The sequence below is a fragment of the Crotalus tigris genome, unplaced genomic scaffold (assembly GCF_016545835.1).
Source record: "Crotalus tigris isolate CLP2741 ecotype Arizona unplaced genomic scaffold, ASM1654583v1 scf7180000017560.2302168, whole genome shotgun sequence".
Classification (NCBI taxonomy): domain Eukaryota; kingdom Metazoa; phylum Chordata; class Lepidosauria; order Squamata; family Viperidae; genus Crotalus; species Crotalus tigris.
In genome coordinates, this window is record NW_024096474.1 from 384317 (window position 1) to 403818 (window position 19502).

The 19502-nt window shown below is 61.8% G+C and overlaps 1 protein-coding gene across 8 annotated transcripts; it reads left to right on the forward strand.

Annotated features, from left to right (window-relative positions):
• The first annotated feature begins 297 nt into the window (after positions 1 to 297).
• Positions 298 to 16138, forward strand: TRIM3 (tripartite motif containing 3). Of its 8 annotated transcripts, none has more exons than XM_039348078.1 (12): positions 298 to 425; positions 4937 to 5003; positions 6847 to 7021; positions 9760 to 10000; positions 10250 to 10401; positions 10497 to 10677; positions 10947 to 11873; positions 11957 to 12124; positions 12652 to 12820; positions 13584 to 13654; positions 14055 to 14195; positions 14901 to 16138. In XM_039348078.1, the coding sequence occupies exons 2-12, from the start codon at positions 4997 to 4999 to the stop codon at positions 15051 to 15053; spliced, it is 2385 nt and encodes a 794-aa protein (XP_039204012.1). In that variant the 5' UTR covers positions 298 to 425; positions 4937 to 4996; the 3' UTR covers positions 15054 to 16138. The 8 variants fall into 8 exon arrangements, with proteins under 8 accessions (XP_039204012.1, XP_039204052.1, XP_039204076.1 ...); XM_039348118.1 differs by having other exon boundaries at positions 6852 to 7021; XM_039348142.1 differs by lacking the exon at positions 6847 to 7021 and having other exon boundaries at positions 308 to 425; positions 10947 to 11670; positions 11770 to 11873.
• Positions 16139 to 19502: the final 3364 nt, after the last annotated feature.

Consider the following 19502-nt stretch of genomic DNA (forward strand, 5'->3'; position numbering starts at 1 on the left):
AGGAGCCACCTCAGCAACCTCGGCAGGGCCTCAACACCCCAAGTGTCCCCCTAAAGTAGCAGAAAGTCCTTCGCCTTCAGGAAGGGTGCTGGGGAACCTGAGCAGCTCCCACCTCTGGGTGGGAACGGCGCCCGAGACCTCCTCGACCAGGCAAGGGAGCGGCAGGGGCGCTCTGACCCCACGGAAGCGCATCTCCCGGCCGCCGAGGGGAGGGCGGGCGCCCCACCGCCAGCAGAGAAGAAGAAGCGCAGCGCGGGGCAGGCAGGGCGTCCTCCCGTCGGTGGGAGGGCTCGCCCGCGAGGGAGCCGGCGGCGGGGCCGGCCTTGGCAGGGCGGCGTCTTCCGGGCTGGCATCCCGAGGCCTAGAAGGAGGGAGGCGGCGCCGGCACTGCTCGCTACCTGTGGCCGCGGCGGAAGCCTCTGCAGGTGAGTCGGCCTGGAGCGCGGCCATCGGCCCTGCTCGTGAAGCCGGAGGCGAGCCGGGGGCCGGGGCGTTCTACCCGGGGTATCCCGCCCGACTGCTCGGGAGCCGCGGGGGAGGGCGGCCGCCGGGCTCCTCGGGCGCAGCCGGGCAGGTGGAAACACTCGGCCGTCCGCGCGCCCCCACGGACGGGCGGCCTCACCGGAGCCCCCGGAGCAGCAGGACCGGGCGTCGAGGCGTCGGCCCTCGGGGCACGTGCGCGGGTGGAGGAGGCGCAGCCCGCCGGGCCAGCGGCACCAGTCGGGCCACATTCCCGCCCGAGGCCGGGCGCCTGCAGGAGGCGAGCGTCCGCGGGGCGCGCCCTGTTCTCTCGTCCCCGGCGGCCCGAAAGTGGCCCGCGGGCCGGCGTGGCATCTTCCCAAAGGCCGGGGCTTCCGAACTTCTGTCCCCGCCACCGCCCCCAGCTCTGCGCCTCCTGCGCAATTGGATGTCCGCGGGCCGGATTCGGAAGGCGGCTCCTTCGGAAAGCGGCTGTTGGTCGCTCTTTGGGCGGCAGTCCCGCTGCCCCTGACGGGCACCCGGCAGTCGCAAAGGGGCGGGTGGGCGAGGAGGTTGCGCGAGGCCGGCGCTGAGCCTCGTCCCAGCTGAGCCTTCGCGTGCCCCCCTGGTTGAGGCGATTGCTTCGGGGCCTCCAAGTGGTTTCTTCGCGCCTCTGCAAGGCGATCTGCCCCTAACCGCGTTCTTCAGGTCTTCCCTGGTGCCCCATGGCTGCTGTAAGAGAGTGCGACCCCTCCCCTTTGCTGCTGGCCTTCCTCCTCCTCCTCCTCCTCCTCCTCCTCCTCTCCCAGCATCTGTGCCTACCCCAGACAGCTGCAGGGTCTCCTTGAAAGGAGTCCAAAGTAGCGGGTCCTTGTGGTTCCTCGTGGTGCCTGGCTGTGGGCGCCCAGAGGGTCCCTTGCCCCTCAGGTTGACTTGTCCAGTGACCCATTGGTGTATTTGTCTGGTGATCCAGGATATTCTCGGGAATCTCTTCCAGGGTCAAAGTTTAAAAAGGTCAATCCTCTTCCTAATTTCCTTCTCCAGACTCCAACTTTTGCTTCCTTGCACGATTCTGGCCTGTGCAGACCCAGGGCCCTCATGACATCTGGGCCTCTTCTCCAAGCCTTCATGGCTGCTCCACCAAGCGCCGGTTAGCGCTGACCGTTTCGACAGCTTGTTCCTTTCCTGTTGAAGGTTGATCCTCCAAGGCAGAAGCTCTTCTTGCTGCTGTTGGGCTGAGCAGGCACTCCCCCCCCCTCTTCCCTTCCTGTTGTGGGCACCAGCCTCCCCGGCTTGTGACAAGGGGCAGACAGGAGGTTGGCTATAATGGTATTCGGAAAATGCGACCGCCAGACCTGGAGAAGAAGGGAAGGAGTTTGATGATCTGGGTGTTTTTCATCTTGCTTTCTTGGGGGGATGTTTATTGTGGGAGGGGCCTAGCCTTCTGGCCAAGCCACCATCGTAGCTCCCTGCCCTTTCTGGGACAGGAGCACAGAAATAATGGCTTGTTCTTGTCTTTCCTTGTTTTCTCACCTCCCCAGCTTGGCTGTTATCTACAAGCAGGTGGAATCAAGCTCTGATACACTTCCCAACTCATTCAAGGGGTTGGACTTCAACCCAGAGCGCTTGACAGAGGGATGTCCCAGCAGCTTTTAATTTGCTTTTTCATTGGAGAAACTTCCTGCTCCCTCTGGCGAAAGGGCTGTGTGTGTGTGTGTGTGTGTGTGTGTGTGTGTGTGTGAGAGAGAGAGAGAGAGAGAGAGAGAGAGAGAGAGAGAAGGGAGGCTGGCTAGGGACCTGAGGCCAACCTCTTCTAGTACCTGCCCAGCCCCCTGTGCTTGCCCCCTGACCCCGGGCAGCCAAGAATTGTGGTGTGGGGGTGGCTCAGGCCCAGGAGCTCATCTTTCGGAGGGAGGGGGAGGGGGGTGGGCTTTGGGTGCAGGAGAAACAGGCTATTTTGCGGTCCAGGAAGGGGGTGTGTTTAGGGCATCACCGCATCTTCTGCCATGCACAGCCAGACTGACTAAAACGGTGATTCAAGGTATCATAACTTAGTTCTGGAATAAAGAATAACGATGAGTAAATTTCTCATCCGCAGAGAAGGGTAAAGAACCTGGGGGTGGATGTAAGGGTAAAGAACCTGGACATGACAAACCTGGGGGTGGATGTGGGGCCGGTTCCTGCTTTCAGAGTGGCAGCGCCCCCTAGTGGCCATGGGACTCTTAAAAAAACCTGAATTTTATTTATTTAATTAAATATTTATTTATTTATTTATTTATTTCTATCCCGCTTTTATGTTTTTATAAAAAGCTCAAGGCAGTGAACATACTACCTAAGACTCCTTGCAAAACCAGCCGCCCTCTGAGGTGCATTGGGCCGAGAAAGGGGGACTAGCCCACGACCACCCGGCTGGCTTTCCTGCCAGGTCCTTCCAGGGGAGAATCAGGGCAGGGGAAATTCTGCATGTCTGCAGTGAGAGTCTGCCTGCACACGCAACACCTGTGGCAAACGGTCATTGCACCATCAGGGCTGCCGTCTTGACTTTTCTGAGTGTTCCCTGCAGATGCCCTTCTTTCTTCCCAGGGCCTCTCAGCCTGCCTGCCTGCCTGCCTGGCCCCCTCCTCCCAGATGGCTTCCTGGAAGGCACTCCAGAAGGACTGTCCCGGAGAATCTGGGGAAATAGACGGGGGTTGTCCTGGGGCCAGCGAGGGCAACAAGGTCAGCAGGCAGAACAGAGGATATTTCAGGCAGAAAAGAAAAAGAAATCCCCACGCAGCCTACTGAGAACACTGAATATCCAGCACATAATTTCCCACTGAGATAGCAGGAACCGTGGGAGAAAAGAATTAAACCAGAGTTATGGAGGGAGGGGGTGGTGGTAAACCAGGCCGAGGAATTAGCTCAGCATTTAGTGAAAGGCCAGAAGCGGGGTGGCCCTCGTGAGGGCCCTGGCAGGGGAGTGGCTGGCCTTGGAGGGGCTTCTCTGGAAAAGGGTTTCAGCAGCTGGGAAAATTCGTGGGCACCGAGCGAAACCCTCAGGAGGGGGGGGGCAGGTGTTTTGCAGAAGTGGGTGCTCTGTGGAGGGGGTGACCTAGATCCAGACCCTGGGGTTGATCCAGCTACAGAGGCAGCACCACCAGGAAATCTACTTCTTACTTAGGCTGGGACCCTCCAACGGAAGCCTTACCCTCTTTGCACATCCGTTTCCCGTGGTGATGCAGGGCGAAGGACTTTTTGAAAGGGGCTGTGATGCTGGTGCTGGCCAGTGGGAGGAATGGCCGGAGGGGGGGATAGCATCACCCACCTTATGGTGTTGACCACTTCTGGTCAGAGGATGGACCTCATTTCCAGCTCTGGGGGCACTTGCGGTGCTTCCTTCGCTTTGCCCCCCCCCCGTTTTTTTCCTCCTGCAGATTCCAGGATTGTAATCTCAGTGGCAGAGGCCAAGCAGCATTCTGGGGCTTTGGGGTGATGCAGGGTGATGCAGGGTTGGCGTAACGGTAATGGCAGCTCAGGGGTGGTAGCCCCCACCCCTGAGCTGCCACTCAGGTAGCTGACAGACCACGTTAGGGTAGTTAAGCGGGGGGAGGAAAATGGCAGGAGCCAAGGGGCCAGCCATTCATGGAAACTGCGGCACTGATGCTTTATGTTGGTTTTGTGCACCAGCTCCAGGGTGTCGCCTCTTCTATGCGGACAGAGACCGGCTGGCTTGTTAGAGTGACACGTGTGTGTGGGTGGGTGTGTGTGTGTGTATGTCCTGTCACTGTTCTTTGAGTGAGGGGGTTGTTTCTTTACCTTTTAGTCCACCTGCTCCTCAGGAATCCATTGCTGGATAATCTTTGTCCGGTATCTAACCTTCTCTTTTCGGGGAAGGGGGTTAAGAACAGCTGCATAACAGCTTCAGAGGACCTCGGCAGGTGGAGCGGATTACCTGGATCCCTTTCAGTCAAGATTCAGAGTATGGGATAGAAGCAGCATTGGTGGTGATTTGGGTGATCTCTGCTGCAGTCTTGACTGGAGCCATCTTGACTTCTTTGGGGCTTTCTGTGCCATCAATCCCAGTATCAGTCTGAATGGGGGATCGGAGGGGTGTGTGGCCCCGTGTTGTGCTGGCTCGCCTCCTTTCTCCGGGGTCAGTTTCAGCTGGGGGGGGAGAGATCCCACCCTCGGCCACTGCTGGGTCAGTTGCTTTTCTCCTCTCTCTTTTCAACACCCACAGGAGACCTCTGAGTGAGCTCCTCTGTCATCAGGGGGTGAAGCAACCCCCATATGCAAAGGATGCTCCACTGCCCATCGCTGCCCCGGGTGAATTAGGCAATGCTCAGGCATCTTATTTTGGTATCTGGAGGTCCCAAGGGGGAGTGGGTTGGTTGGGGAACAGCAGGCTTCGGCTGAACCCTGGCGAGGCGGAGTGGCTCTGGATTTTGGGACCCCCTGGTTCTGGGATGCCTTTGTTGATGCTGTTGATGCCTTTCAGATATCCATCCCCGTGGATGTGGGGGAAGTGCTTGATTCCGAGGAGGATGCGATCTTAGTAATGCACGGTAAGTGGAAAGGATGGTCCCTGGTACAATGTGCTTCCAACTGCGGGGGCTCTCCAAAGGGCATCCATCATTGCCCTGGACACTCGGGGGAAGGGGGTGTCACCAGAAGGAGAAGCAGCCCTGACACCCCCAGCCTGGCTGACTTGCACAGTGGAGCGTTTGTTCAGCTGGGATCCTTCTGGTGAATGGCCAGGCCAGGCCGCAGGGCCAGCTGGGTCCGCCGCTCTTGCTGGCTTCCTTCACCCTGAAGGTGCTGAGAGGGCAGTCAGGGATGCAGAGCCAGCACTCGCAGTCCTCCCCCCCCCATTGCAACCGGAGCGAGGACCCACTGGGCTTAGGCCCTGGAGGGGGGTGGGGAGACATTCAGGGAGCAGAAAAGTGCCTGTCCCTTATGATTCCCACTTTGGGTTGCCAGGCCAGTGTGGTGCCTGTCTGCCTGGGAGGCTAAAGGAAAAGGTTCTGCAAATAATGCCAGTGGCGGGGTGGGGTGGGGGTGTGTGGACTTCGAGGAAGGCACGGCCAGGGGCTCCAGGGAAGGAGAAGGAGGACACGTTGAGCCACCAGGGATATATATTTGTGACTAAGGGGGGGGGCGCCCTATCCCACTCAGCCTGCCTGCTGTGGATGCTCCCAGTGGGCCGGGGCCCAGAGCCCCACCAGACAGAGAAGGGCGGGAGAGAAAGGCCTCCCTCGCAGGAGCCCCTCCGCCCTCAGAAGAGCCGCTGCTCCTGCCACGCCCCCGCCTGCTCTGGTACCCTCTGCCCAGATGCAGTTCCCATGGCAACCACCATCCCTCGGCTCCCGCTGTAGCCGGCGGGCCGCGAAGGGCCTTTCCCCCGCGGGCTGGGCCGCCTCCGACGCGGGAGCGGGTCCACCCCTCGCCGCGCTACCCGCTTCCGCCCGCTCGGGCACTGCGGAGAAGCCGCAGCTGCTGCAGCTCCGAAGCGGGCTCGGCGGGCGCGACCATTCCGCGGCGGCGGCGGGGGAGCGAGGCGGGGCAGCGCCACCGTCCCGCCTCCTCGGCGGCCGAGCGACCCTCGGGCTTGGCGAGAGGGACGGGCGAGGGCGGGAGCCGGGCGCCGGGCTCACTGCGGAGGGCGCCGGGCGCGATTCCGCCTCTCGCCCCCTCCGCCGCCGCCAGCAGTGGTACGCTCCGGCCCATCAGCAGAGGGGATGCGGTGAGAAGCCCAGCCCGCTCGCGGCACCGCGGCCACAGAGGGAGATGCGGGCTCCGGGCTCCGGACGCCGCCCGCGCTGACGTCTCCTGGCCGGGCAGCCCTCGCGGTGAGCCGAAGCCGCAGTGGGTGAGCGCGTAGTCCGGCCGCTTCCCGGGCTAGGAGGCGGGAGCGCAGGCACCGTCCCCGCCCAGCCGAGCGGGCGGCGGAGGGGCCATTAGGCCGGCCGCAGAAGGGCGTGGCGGGCGCCCCTGCCTCGGAGAGCGTTCTCCTGCCGGCCGGCCGCCTTCCCGCCGCTGCGCTGCTTCCCTCCAGGGACGGGGAGGAGCCGCCCGCAGCTGCAGCCTCCCCGCCGGCCCTCCGCGCCGAAAGGCCGGAAGCCCCCGGGCGCGGCCGGTGAGAGGCGCCCGGCCTTCTTTCCATGGGGGTGGGGGGTGGGTGGCCAGGCGGGCGGGGCGGGGCGGCGTGGCCCGGAGGAGCCGGGGGCGGCGGCGGGCGGCAGCTGGGCCGGGGGCAGAGCCGAGTGGCGCGGCGCATGCTCGGGGGCGGGGGGGGAATGCGGCTCCGCGCTCTGCCGCCTCTTGCGAGAGGAAGCCGGGCGGAGGTGCGGCCGCCCTTCGTCCTTCCCCTCCGGCGGGGCTGAGGGCCGCTTGTCTCTTCCCGGGCAGAGCAGCAGCCAAAGGCGCCGCGCAGCCTCCAGCCGGCCCTCGCCATGGCGAAGCGCGAGTCCAGCTCCAGCCCGGTGGTACGGCAGATCGACAAACAGTTCCTGGTGTGCAGCATCTGCCTGGACCGCTATCACAACCCCAAGGTGTTGCCGTGTCTTCACACCTTCTGCGAGAGGTGAGAGCCGCGGCCCCGCCGTCTGCCACCGGGCCGGGGGGGGGAGGAGGGGGGGCACGGCCTGCTTCCCCCTCCCGGCTCCGAGTGGTTGTTGGCGTCCGGCCAAGTGGCTCGCTGAGCGGATCAGGAATGGCGACAGGGCGCTGCGTGGGCGGAGGGGGAGGAGAAACTCTGCTTCTCAACCCCCCCCACACAGATTCCCCCCTCCCCCCGAGATTTGCAGGAGCCCCGAAGCCTGCAGTCTGCTGGAGCGGATGCGGTGGGTCAGGACTGGGCGGTTGGTAGCAAGAGCTGGACGTTGGTTGCCTGCAGTCTCTGTGGTTTTCTTTGAGGCTTTGATCCCGTGTGACAATCTAAGGAGGGAGGTGGTGGGATGGGTGGGAGTAGAACCCACCCAAAGACTGCGATCCCTTGCTGGAGATGCTCAGGTTCCTTACAGGCGTCTGTGAAAAAAAGGGTCAGCAATAGGAGAAAGCAGAACGTTCCCCCTGCCAGGGATCCCAGCAAGGGATGGCCAAACCTGCTCCAACCAGAGCAGATCAGTGGAAACTCAGCCTTTGTCTTTTGATGACATAAGGAGGTGTGCAGACCCTTCGCCCTGCGAGGTGGTCCAGCCCAGAATACGGCCAGGCGTCTTGGCTCTGCCTTTCTTGTAAGGGGACATTAACAGGTTCTTGCTGGATGAAAAGCACTCCTCCGCTTCTTCCTTTCACTCTCCCAAAGACTGGGGGGGACGGGGGGTCCCATGCCATCCCCTCTTCTGTGGGCTTTTGCCCCCTGGTTGCCCCATCTGCGGCTCTGCCTCCTGTCTGCCAAGGTCATTGGCACTTCCAGGGCACAGGCAGATTGCCAGGCTCCCAAACCCCAGGAAGGTCCCCAAAGATCCTTAAAGATCCTTGGTGAAGCAAATGCTGCTCCTGGAAGTGAAGCCTCCTGAGGGACCCGGCCAGGCTCTTTGACCATTGCTGACCTTTGGGCAACCCACCGTCTCCCGCTGTCCAGGAGACCCTCGGACACTTTAAACTTTGCTCAAAAGCAAAGAGGTGACTGGCCCTTTGGCCTCCCATACGTTGGACTGTGCTGGTGATGTTGTCTCTGACACCCTCCCCCAAACACCTGGATTTGTCTGGGGCTGTATTTGCCAGCAGCTGCACTGGTCCCTGCAGTTTCCCTAGGCCAAAGTGGGCCCCTTTGCTTCTGCGTTAGACAAGCTCCCCGTAGGGCTCTGGGTCCTTGCCAGAGGACGGCTCCTGGTGGGCCAGGCTCAGCCCTCCGCGAAGCTGCTTCCAAATCTGACCTGGCCTTTGGGCCTTGCCACTTGGTCTGGGGAAGGGGCTCAGGGGTTGCTCCCTTGCTGCTGTGCCTGCCTTGGCCATCAGGACGGTTGTCCTCGCCATGCCAAGTCTGCCGCCCTGTTGGCATCAGGCTGGCTCCCGGCGTTGGCTTTGGAGGCAGGTCCTGCAAAGCAGAGGGGAGGATGGCCGAGGCGTTTGGGAAGATGCTTGTGTGTGACTTTTGGCTTCTCTGTTGTGAACCGCTGCCAGTCCGGTGGATTGTCTGGGTATAAATGAATAGGGAATATTTGCTGCGTCTCCTGAGCGGAATATTACAGCCATAGAGTTGTGGGACTCAAGAAGCTATCTAGCTCTTCCCGCCGGTGCAGAAGGGGAAGTGCAGAGGCAAAGGTGAGCTTGCAGCTCAGGCCAGGGACCTTGGTGGGCCCTCCAGCCCATGGAGGGTTTTAAATACTTCTTCATCAAATCATCATCATTTTTATAAATAGTTCAAGCTGGCAATCGTATCTAATAGTGTCTATGGAGATTTTTCAGTCATCCAGGTCAGGGTTGTCTCAAAGGTGCTTTCTCAAAAGACAACCGGTACGTTTCTTCCTACTAGTGCTTCCTTCTCCTATTTTCCCCACAACCGCAGCAACCCTGCGAGGTTGCCGGCCTGAGACCGGCTGTCTTGCTCCCTGGTGCTACCACAGTCACCCAGCTGCTTTTTCATGCCTAAGGCAGGACTACAACTCTCTGTCTCCTGGTTCCAGCCTGGAGCCTTAGCCTGGCCACCCCCTCCTCTGAGGAAGGGAACATGCTTCCCTTGGCCCTGACGGAGCGTTTCAGCTGCAGCCGCTCACTGTCCTGGACTCGGAAGCCCCAGGCTCTGGGTGCAAATCCTGGCCAGAGCTTGCCCATCCCTGCTTGAGGGGGGCCATGTTCCTCTTTCCATCCCACCCTGCCCTTGAGAGAGAGGCTGGCCCTCTGGCTTTCCACGTGGGGAGCCAAGGCCTGGAGTGACTGGGCCAGGGGCTCTCTTCCAGCGCTGCATGGAGGGCTGAAACTTGAGCAGTTTCAGGTTGGCAAAAGATTTGGTGCGCCGATCCTCTGCCGGGGGTGGAGTGACCCTGTGGACAGACTGCCTTCCTCTGCACTGGAGCTAAAACCTTGTTGGGGTGGCTACCAGGAAGAGGAGCCCATGGGAGGGGTGGGCTGGAGTGTTGAGGCAGTAGGAGAACAGGGCGGTTCATCTGAAACTCTGGTGCCCACAGCTGGTTGGGACAGCAGGCAGGCTGAAACAGCAGGCGCCCCGGGCATGGCATGGGGTGTGGGGGGGGGGGAGGACTGGTACAGGACAGGTGGCTGGCTCCTCGGGACACCCAGCACACCCCCCACTTGGTCTTTCAGAGGGCTGGCTCTGGCCACAGCCCAGCCTGACTTGCCTCTTACCCCCTTGGCCAGGTGTCTCCAGAACTACATCCCACCCCAGAGCCTGACCCTCTCCTGCCCCGTCTGCCGCCAGACCTCCATCCTCCCCGAGAAGGGGGTGGCTGCTCTGCAGAACAACTTCTTCATCACGAACCTCATGGAAGTGCTCCAGCGCCAGCCCGACAGTGCCGGCCATGAGGATGCCATCGCCATGCTGGACTCTGTCAGTGCAGTGCCGGGCAAGCCACTCTCCTGCCCCAATCACGAGGGGAAGGTACGTGTGGGGCTCGCGCTTGTGGGGCGGATCAGTGGGAGGGACTTTGGCCAGCCCTCTTTTTGCCCCTTTGCCCACAAGCTTTCCCTTGCCAGCGGGAGAGTAGGGTGTCCACATCTCCGCTTTCTTTTTCAAAACCAGAGGGGCTTTCTGGGGGCAGGAGCCAGGGGTCTGTCTTCAAGGCAGCCATGCTAGCTGGGGATTGGGTCTCAAGGGTCGAGGGCTTACCAGCTTCCCATCTTCCGCCAGACCATGGAGTACTACTGCGAGGCCTGTGAGACGGCCATGTGCCATGAGTGCACAGTGGGGGAGCACCGGGAACATGTGACGGTACCTCTGCGGGATGTGGTGGAGCAGCACAAGGCCTCGCTGCGCCAGCAGCTGGACGCCATCAAGAGCCGGTATTGCACGGGTGGGCTATAGGTCCAGCTGGTGGGCTGGGGGCTGTTACTCTGCTGCACAACCCAGATTCCTGAGGGTCCTCCTTGTCTCCCAGCCTGCCACAGCTGGCCGCAGCCGTGGAACTCGTGTCTGGGATCAGTCAGCAGCTGGTGGAGCGCAAGAATGATGCTGTGGCTGAGATCGGGAGCACTTTTACTGAGCTGGAGAAGGCCCTGGGGCAGCGTAAGGGGCTGCTGGTCCGAGACCTGGAGGCCCTCTGTGGGGCCAAACAAAAGGTAAACCCAGAGAATGAGGGGGTCTCCTCTCGGGTCCTGGCAGCCCCCCCTTGCTTCCTCCGCCAGCTTGAGAAGACAGTAGCTGAGAGGCTCTTGGTGGCTTGGCTCCATAGGCAGAGCCTTCCAGGCCAGGTAGGGGCAGGAGGGGGCTCTTGCCCTTGCCAGTCCTGCTCTGCTCCTTGGCAGCTAAAGGGTGGCTGTCTCCCCCCCTCGTCCAGCTCCTGGGGCGTCTCGCTGGGTAGGACTGAGCCCCTTCTTCCCTTGCTCAGGTTCTGCAGGCCCAGCTGGAAGTCCTGCGCCAGGGCCAGGAGAACATCCTCAGCAGCTGCAGCTTCACTGAGCAGGCACTGGACCACGGCTCGGAGATGGAGGTGCTGCTGGTGAAGAAGCAAATGAGCGAGCGGCTGAACGAGCTGGCCAGTCGGGAGTTCCCCGAGCAGCCTCATGAGAATGCCCAGGTGGACTATGTGGTGGAGACGGAGGGCGTGCGCAAGTCCATTCTGAATCTGGGCGTGCTGCTCACTACCAGTGCCATTGCCCACAAGACGGTGGCAACAGGCGAAGGCCTCCGCCACGCCGTGGTGGGCCAGGCTGCCTCGCTGACCATCACCACCAAGGACAAGGATGGGGAGCTGGTGCGCAATGGCAGTGCCTGCCTGCAGGCCAAGGTGGTGGCGCCTGACAACTGCACCTTGGAACATGAGGTGCAGGACAACAAGAACGGCACTTACGAACTGCTCTACACGCCGCGCCAGGAGGGTGACCATGTCCTCTCTATATGCCTCTATGGGCAGCCCATCCGCAGCAGTCCCTTCCGGGTCAAGGCTGTCAAGGCCTCTGACGTGCCCCCGTCCCCAGATGATGTCAAGCGCCGTGTGAAGTCCCCAAGCAGTGGCCACATCCGCCAGAAGGCTGTTCGCCGCCCCTCCAGCATGTACAGCAGTGGCAAGAAGAAGGAGAACCCCATTGAGGACGAACTGATCTTCCGCGTCGGTCAGTGCCAGGGTGGGATGGAGGCAAGGGAAGCCACTGTGGCTCCTGGCTGGGTTGGTGGCCCCCACCTGGCCTCACTTGGTGCCCCTCTCTTGGCAGGAAGCCGGGGTCGGGAAAAAGGCGAATTCACCAACCTGCAGGGCATCTCCACATCTAGCAGCGGGCGCATCGTGGTGGCAGACAGCAACAACCAGTGTGTGCAGGTAGGAGCAGCTCCACCACAGGCCCCAGGGTGGCTGCCTGGGACCCCTTCACAGGTGCTCTCTCCCCTCCCCCTGCCCACCAGGTCTTCTCCAACGAGGGCCAGTTTAGGCTGCGCTTTGGCGTACGGGGACGCTCTCCAGGACAGTTGCAGCGTCCCACTGGGGTTACGGTGGACCTTAATGGTGACATCATCATCGCAGACTATGACAATCGCTGGGTCAGCATCTTCTCCCCCGAAGGCAAATTCAAGGTGAGCATCTGGGGAGGCAGACGTGATTTGCAGGTTGGGGTCTCTGCTGGTTTCGGTGGTCCCCATCATGTCAGGGACTGGAAGCTTGCCATCTGCCTTTGCCCAGTAATGAGCCGCTCCTGGTTGACCCTCTTCAGATGTGTTAGATTCCCCTTCTTAGTTCTTGGAAGAGGGAGTGGGTGATGGGACTTGTGCTGCAACCCATGTTGGTTAGGGAGTTTTGGTCTGCTGAATGGCTGCAGTGGGGACTGGGGGAGGCTGTGCAGCCCTTCTGCCTGATCCTTCTCTAAAGCAGGCATGTCAAACGCGCAACATCACATGACGTTGCGCGATATATTGGAGCTTTTTCTCCATTGCCGGCAATGGGGTGGGCGCGGTTGTGGGATGACGCATCCGACCCGCGGGCCGGCAGTTTGACACCCCTGCTCAAACTGCCAGGTGAGGGGTCAGGAAGACCTGCTCCTGGGGCTGACATCCATGTGGTGATGTCCTGGAATTGGCACATGCCTGTATGCCTTCCTCCCCAGACTAAGATTGGAGCCGGGCGCCTGATGGGCCCCAAGGGTGTGGCGGTGGACCGTAATGGGCACATAATTGTGGTGGACAACAAGGCGTGTTGTGTCTTCATCTTCCAATCTAACGGAAAACTGGTAGCCAAGTTTGGGAGCCGTGGCACGTCGGAGCGCCAGTTTGCAGGTGCCCTCAATAGTTCCTCTCCTTTGCCTCCGGCCCATCTGGGAAGGGTTGGGAAGCCACCCTTTCAAGGCCACCCTCGTCCTGCCTGTGAGAGAGTGGCGTCGGAGGATGGGGACTGCCCCCGCCCCCTCTGTGTTTCGGCTGTTCCATTGCCGCCCAGGGGTGGGTGGGCAGCTGGGTCCTTCCAGCTGCTACAACCCTTCTCTGGTTGCCTGGGCAGAGGGTGGGTGGTGAAGCAGACTCCCTCTTGCCAGCTTTCACTCTTTGTGCAATGGCAGCTTTGGGAGTGATGGGAATGTCGGGGCAGGCAGAGGCGGGTCTATCCCCCCTCCCCCCCCAGCCAATTCCCCAAACCAAAGCATAGACTGGCAGGTGGTTGCTCTGCCAGCATTTCTGCTGGGTCTTTGTGGAGGCAGCGCCCCTTCTCCTGCCCTGCAGAGCAGCAGATGCATCTCTCTGGCTCTGGACACTTGGCCTGCCTGGGCTGCCTTTGGCCCAGCGCTCCCTGTTGGCTGACCTGGAGCCTAAGCTGGTTATAAGCCCCTGGAGATTTGGGGGGCTTTCTGGGCCAAATAGACTTTGGGGGGAAGAAGCTGGAGCTTGTTCTCTTGTTCATTACCTTCAGGATTGGGATCGGCCCTTGGTCTCCCTGCTCCCCGATTGTCAGGTCCTTCCCATTCATTCCTTCCGGATTCCCCTGCTCCTTGCAGTTCCTTGCTGTGTGGCTCTTCCTCACTTCTTTCCTCCCATTTTCTTTGCTCAGGACCACACTTTGTGGCTGTCAACAACAAGAATGAAATTGTGGTGACCGACTTCCACAACCACTCTGTGAAGGTGAGAGAGGGGCCGGGCCGTTCCAGGTGATCTTGAGGTCTGGAAGGGGAACTATGCTATTGTTGTGAGGAAGGCTTGGTTGGGGCCCTCAGCAGCTCCTGTGAGTTATGGGCCCCAGCTCCCCCCTCCCGAGCACTTTCCCTGCCTTGGGGAGCAATGTTCCCATGCTGAAACCTGGGGGAGGGGACCTTTGGGCCCCACTGGCTCTGGGGAGACTCCCTGCTTGCCTGGACCCGGGAGGGGAAGCTTTTCGTACAAAGCCCCATGCCTTTGGTTCCTTTTCAAGGACCCCCCCCCAATCACCCAGCAGGCAACTGGAGGCAGGGGCCAGGCAGTCCCTCTTGTGGTGCCATGCTGGGCCTGGGAAGTTCGGCCAAGCCATCCTCCTTCCTCTCCTCAGGTCTACAGTGCGGACGGTGAGTTTCTCTTCAAGTTTGGCTCCCACGGCGAGGGGAACGGGCAGTTCAATGCCCCGACAGGCGTGGCTGTGGATTCCAATGGGAACATCATTGTGGCCGACTGGGGGAACAGCCGGATCCAGGTGCTTGGTGGGAGCTGGGCAGCTCGATCTCTTCCTCCTCAGCAGCCGACCTGGGGGCCAAGTCTGAGGACACCTGAGGTGTTCTGGGGGCACAGAGGTGGCTCCGGGTCCAGGCAGAAAATCAGGGCTGAGCCTGTTAATTGAAGCGGAGGCTGCCATTGAACCCTTTTTCTTTTGGAGCCCTTCATGGGCTGCCGAGCAGGGGGTTCTAGTGATCCAGCAGCCTCTTCCCAGTGTCTCTCAAGGTACCTGGACGAAGGCAGTGGCTTGAACCCTTGGTTCTTGCTCCCGAGGACAATGCAGCCGCTGGCGCTCCTGCTGCATGGCCCTTCGTGCCTGCGTGTGGCCACTGTGTGTGTGCCATGGGGGGGGGGCTTTCCTTCTGCTGCTGCTCAGCGACACCTCACTCCTGCAAAGTGGGCTGGAGCATCTTGCTCTGGGGGGTGTGGGGTGGGAGTGGAGGACACCTCCTCTCAGGCCCAAGCCTGACTGCGTTCCATTGGGGAGGGGCTCCAGCCCCTAATTATTCTGGCTACCCTTTCCTGCCCCATCCAAACGAGGTACATTGCTTTTGAGATGTAGTGACCAGAAGTGGCCGCTGGGGTCCATGGCCAAAGAGGTGCTCTTCCTCTTGACTCCTGAGATCGGCCGTGTGAGGGTAGTGCTGTCTCCCATCAGGGTTCATGGCCCGCTGCTCTCTTCCAGGTCTTCGACAGCTCGGGCTCCTTCCTGTCCTACATCAACACCACAGCGGATCCGCTCTATGGGCCACAGGGCTTGGCACTCACCTCGGACGGACACGTGGTGGTGGCTGACTCGGGCAACCACTGTTTCAAGGCTTACCGCTACTTGCAGTAACCCTGGTGGGGCAGGCTGAAAGGGGGGGCTCCCTGAGCTCCTTCTGGCCCGCCTGCTGGACTATGCGCTTGGGGGTGGGCTGGCCCTCCGGGGCCCTTCTCCCCACACCAGATTGGGGGTTCTGCAGCTGTGTGTGAAGGTGCCAACAGCCACAATGGCAGCTATGCAGCACTGGGACAGCTTCCAGGGAGTGGGGGTGGTCCCATAGTCTCCAAAAAAGCTGACCTTTGCCCCCCCAGTGAGGGGGGGAGAGCCTCCCTGAGGGCACCACACCGCTTGCTTTTATGGCTAGGCAGGGCCTTGCCCGATGCCCCAGTAGGAATCCCTTGGAATCTCCTGGCTCTCTCCCAGATTTCCCCCTCCCTTGTTTTTTTTCTGCACTTTATCATTGCCCAGCAAGGGGACCAAAACAGCTCCCCCTCCTCTTAGCAAAGGCCAGCCGGTCACCCAGCTGCAAGGACCGGGAGGGGGACGGATGACCCCTTGGCCAGCTCCAGAGACCATTTCTGCAATGCCTGCAGACACCAGCGAAGCCAATAGAGGCTTCCGGGGGGGGGGGGGACGACCCGGATGACTTCCTAGGAACTGGAAGTTGGGGCTCCACTGAGAAGGCCGGGCCCCACTCCCATGGGGAGGGGGTGGCTTTACCCACCCACCACCCTGTCCCCATTTTCCCTTCTGGATGAAATTCTGGGCTAGCCAGGCATTCTTGTGGTAAAAAAGCCCTTTGGCCAATCTGGCACCCCTCTTTATGTGCTGCTAAGGGGGGGCGGGGGAGCAGCCAGAGGCCCCACAAGGCTCCTATGTTTTGGAGGTCTGGGGGGGGGGGAAAGAGCTGTTCTGCACCAGGTGGAAGGGATCCAGCATTGGTTTCCCTGGCCCCTCGGAAGTGCTGCCTGCCCCCACCCAGCCCTGCAGCTGAGCAGCCCAGCCTGGCTGAGGATGCCCGACCCAGCCCAGTTAGTCCCCCAGAGTGCCAGCTCTGCCCTCCTGCCCTGGCTTTCTACATGCCCCTCCCCTCTGGCTGAGCAGAGGCAGCCATGTGCTAATGGAATTATGTACAAATAAAGTATTCTGAAAATAAACCACCTCTCTGTCAGCTCTGGGGTGGCGCGGGGGGGGGGAATAAGGGGGGGCTACACCTGCTGCTTTCCTAGGGCCACGTCTGCCCACTGCTGCCAGAGCCAGTGGGGGGAAGGGGGTCGAAAGCAGCTTCCGCCTGAAGAAGCCCCCCTGGGACAAATCCTGCACTGCTGGGATCCTAGGAGGATGCTCTTCCCACCCACCCCCGTTTGGGGTTTCCTGCAGCCTGCAGGGGCCTCCCTGGTCTGTCCTGCTGCCCCTCTTCCTGGAGATGCCCCCCGCCTCTCAAACTACCCTCAAACTGAACAGGGACGCGGCCTGATCTGAACCGGTGGCCCCCTCTGGAGGGCGGTGCGGCCTTCCCTGGCAGGCGGCTTTTCCCTCCGGTGGGGGGGCTCCGGCGACGTGCCCTCTTTCCTTGCTGTCCTGCTTACCGGCGGCTTCGACCGCTCAGCGGCCAGGCCCTGGAAGGGTTGGGGGCTGCATTGGCACGAGACGCCGGAGCCCCCCGTGACTACAGGCCCACCTCGGTCAACCCTGGCCACCAGTTCCGACAGCCGCCCCTCCCACCGCCTGGGTTCAAAGCCCCGACACACTTCGTGTCCACGTGCCCGCATTTTGGGCGCCGGGCAACCGGCCGGCGAGCACAGTCGCTAGCCGCCTCCTGGGCTCACGTGGCTGCGGCTCCGGCCAGAGACCGAGGTCGCCCTCCGGACGCCGGGAAAGGCCGGACGACCGGTGCGGACCGCGGGCTCGCTTTGACGGCCTCTGCACGAGAGGCGGGAGAACCTGGCCGGTCACCCGGTGCTGACCTCGGGACCGACAGTCACTCCGGGCTCCCTTACAATCGTAAACCGAGGACCGGCTCTGCCCGGCCGCGCCGCTGACCCGAGGCTTCAGGGGGGCCCCCGCGCCATCGGCCGGGCTGCGCTCCGTCTTTTGCGAAAGGCGAGACGGGCGCCTCCCAACCACGGGAGAGGTGCCGACCGAGTCCACCCCTTCTCCCCGGGCCGCCTCGCTGCTCCCGGGCTCCGCTCCCGCCCTCGGGAAGCCCGCAGAGCGCCCGCCCCGCTAGCTAACCCCCGAACGCTGCCGGCTTTGCTCCTTCGCCAGCCCCGCCCCCTCGGGCCCCTCGGAGAGTCCCTCGGGGAGGGAAGGGAGCAACAGCGACTTGATTGGCCGCCGCCGCCTGACGCAAGAGGGAGCGTCCCAAGCCGGGCGGCGCTGAGGTCTCCTCCTGTAGGGCGCGTGCGCGCTCGGGTGGGGCGGGAGGCTCCCGGGGAATCGCGCAAGGGTTTCCGGGCTGTAGTTAAAAGGCGGAGCCTCGAATCCGCCACGTGGTTTGACCATCAGAGGGTGGATCCCGGCTCCTCCCCCAAGGCCGCCCCTCGACGGGGGGCGGGGGCTTTGGACAGACCGCTTCGGGGAGGAAAGTGGGAGGGGGCGGCTTCCCCAGAGCGCTCGAGCCCCCCCCCTCGATTCTCCTCCCCTTCGGAGCACAGAGCCGGGGAGGGCGAGCGGGACGCCGAGTCAGGCCTTTCTGACGGGGAGCTGGTTTCACACCACCCGCTCGCCCTCCATCCTGTTCCGGCAACCTGCTGTGCCGTGGAAAGAAACCCTCTCCGGGCTTTGTGAGAGGGAGGGGCTCGTGGCGCCCCCAAGCCCGTCCTCTCCCGGCCTTCCGTGGCTGCGGTTCCTTTTGAACCATTGCACCCCTCCACGCCTCTCTTTCCCATCCGGCCAGAGCCCCCCCGGAGCCCCCGCTTCTCTCCCGCCCGAAGCACCGCCGGGAACCCCCTGCGGCAAGGCCCCAAAGGCGGCACCGTGGCCAGCCGAGAAGCCCCCCCCGCCCTCCCTCAGTGGGTCACCTCCCCCCTTCGCTCGCGCCCCCTCCCCCCGTCTCCCGGGGACTCTGACGCGTGGCTTTGGGGTCCTGTTGGGAGAGCTCGAGGGGGGCGCGGCCCGATTTCCCTGGGACCACGGGAAGGGCCGGCAGATCTCCCCGGGGAGGGGGGGCGCAGGGCTGCCTTCTTGCACGGCCCTTTGTCAGACTCCGGCAGCCCCCGGTCCGCTAACCCAGCTGGCGTGGGCTCGGCGCAGCTTCTGCCTCGGCATAAAATGGGTTGGCCAGAAGTCGAGGCTGAGTTGGCGGGTCTCCCCGAGAAGCAGCTGGGAAGGATCAGGCCCACCTATCGGTGCCCGGTGTCTCCTTCCCGGGGGAGGGGCGGGAGGAGGGTTACGGGACTTCCTCCCGTTCCGTCCAGAGATCAGCGGAAGCCCGTTCTTGACATGCCAGAGGAAGGCAAACATCGCCCCTATTTGCAATAGTGGGGGGGAGGGGAATCTGGGGCAGCGCCAGCCAGACTCGGACCGGCAGGGATGGGGAGGGGGCCGCGGGGCGGACGGAGCTGCCGGCCTCTCCTTAAAAGCCGAATCTCTAAAAGGGTTTCAGAAATGGGGCCCTTGGCCGAATTCTCACCTGAAAGGTCACAGAATAGCAAGTGGGCTTTGGAGTTCTTTTGGGGGGGTGCATTCGTGGATGTGGTTGTGTATGTGATCTCCAGCCCCCCCCCCTGCTGGAATGGTCCAGGACACCCCCAAATCAGCCTGGCAAGGAAATGGCACAGGTGGGCAGGGGTTTCCTTTCCTTGGGAATCGTAAATGAGCAGAGGAGGCAGCGGTTGGTATCTTTGCAGGGAGGGGGGAGCAAGGATCCTCTGTCCCTTCCTCCCCCTCCCCCCCACTGAGGACCAGGGATGGGCACAGAGAGACTTGCACAACCTGGGACAGTCCTGGGAATTTCCTCATAGTTGGGAGCCCCACTCAGCTCCTGCCTCCTCCATCCACTGACCCCCCCCCACCTGCCAGCCCTGTTGTTTTATTTGGCAGCTTCACTCTGTCTGTGTGTGTGTGGGGGGGGGAAGCACCATGTGCTGTTTCCTCATTCTGCTTCAGAGTTTCTGGGAACCGGGCTTATCATCTGTAAACAGGAACATGCCTGACCTTTTAGCATTAGTCTGATCTGTGCATGTTTGCAGAAATTGGATTGAAAAATCCACTGAACAGGCCGTCTTTAGTTCCCCTCTAACTCTGCAGGTTTGGAGCAGCAGCATCTCCAGCGTTTGTGTGAATGCGTCTTTGCCCATTTTTCTAAACACAACAAATCTTTCACTGCCTTCAAGACTGTAACAATGAGGGGGGAAATCCCCCATTCCTGCAGTGGAAGGTGGTCCTTGGATGTATTCTCTCCCCCCCCCCCAGGGAAGATGCTTTAGAACAGTGTTTCCCAAACTTGACAATTTTAAGGCATGTGGACTTCAACTCCCAGAATTCCACAGCCAGCACTGCTGGCTGTGGAATTCTGGG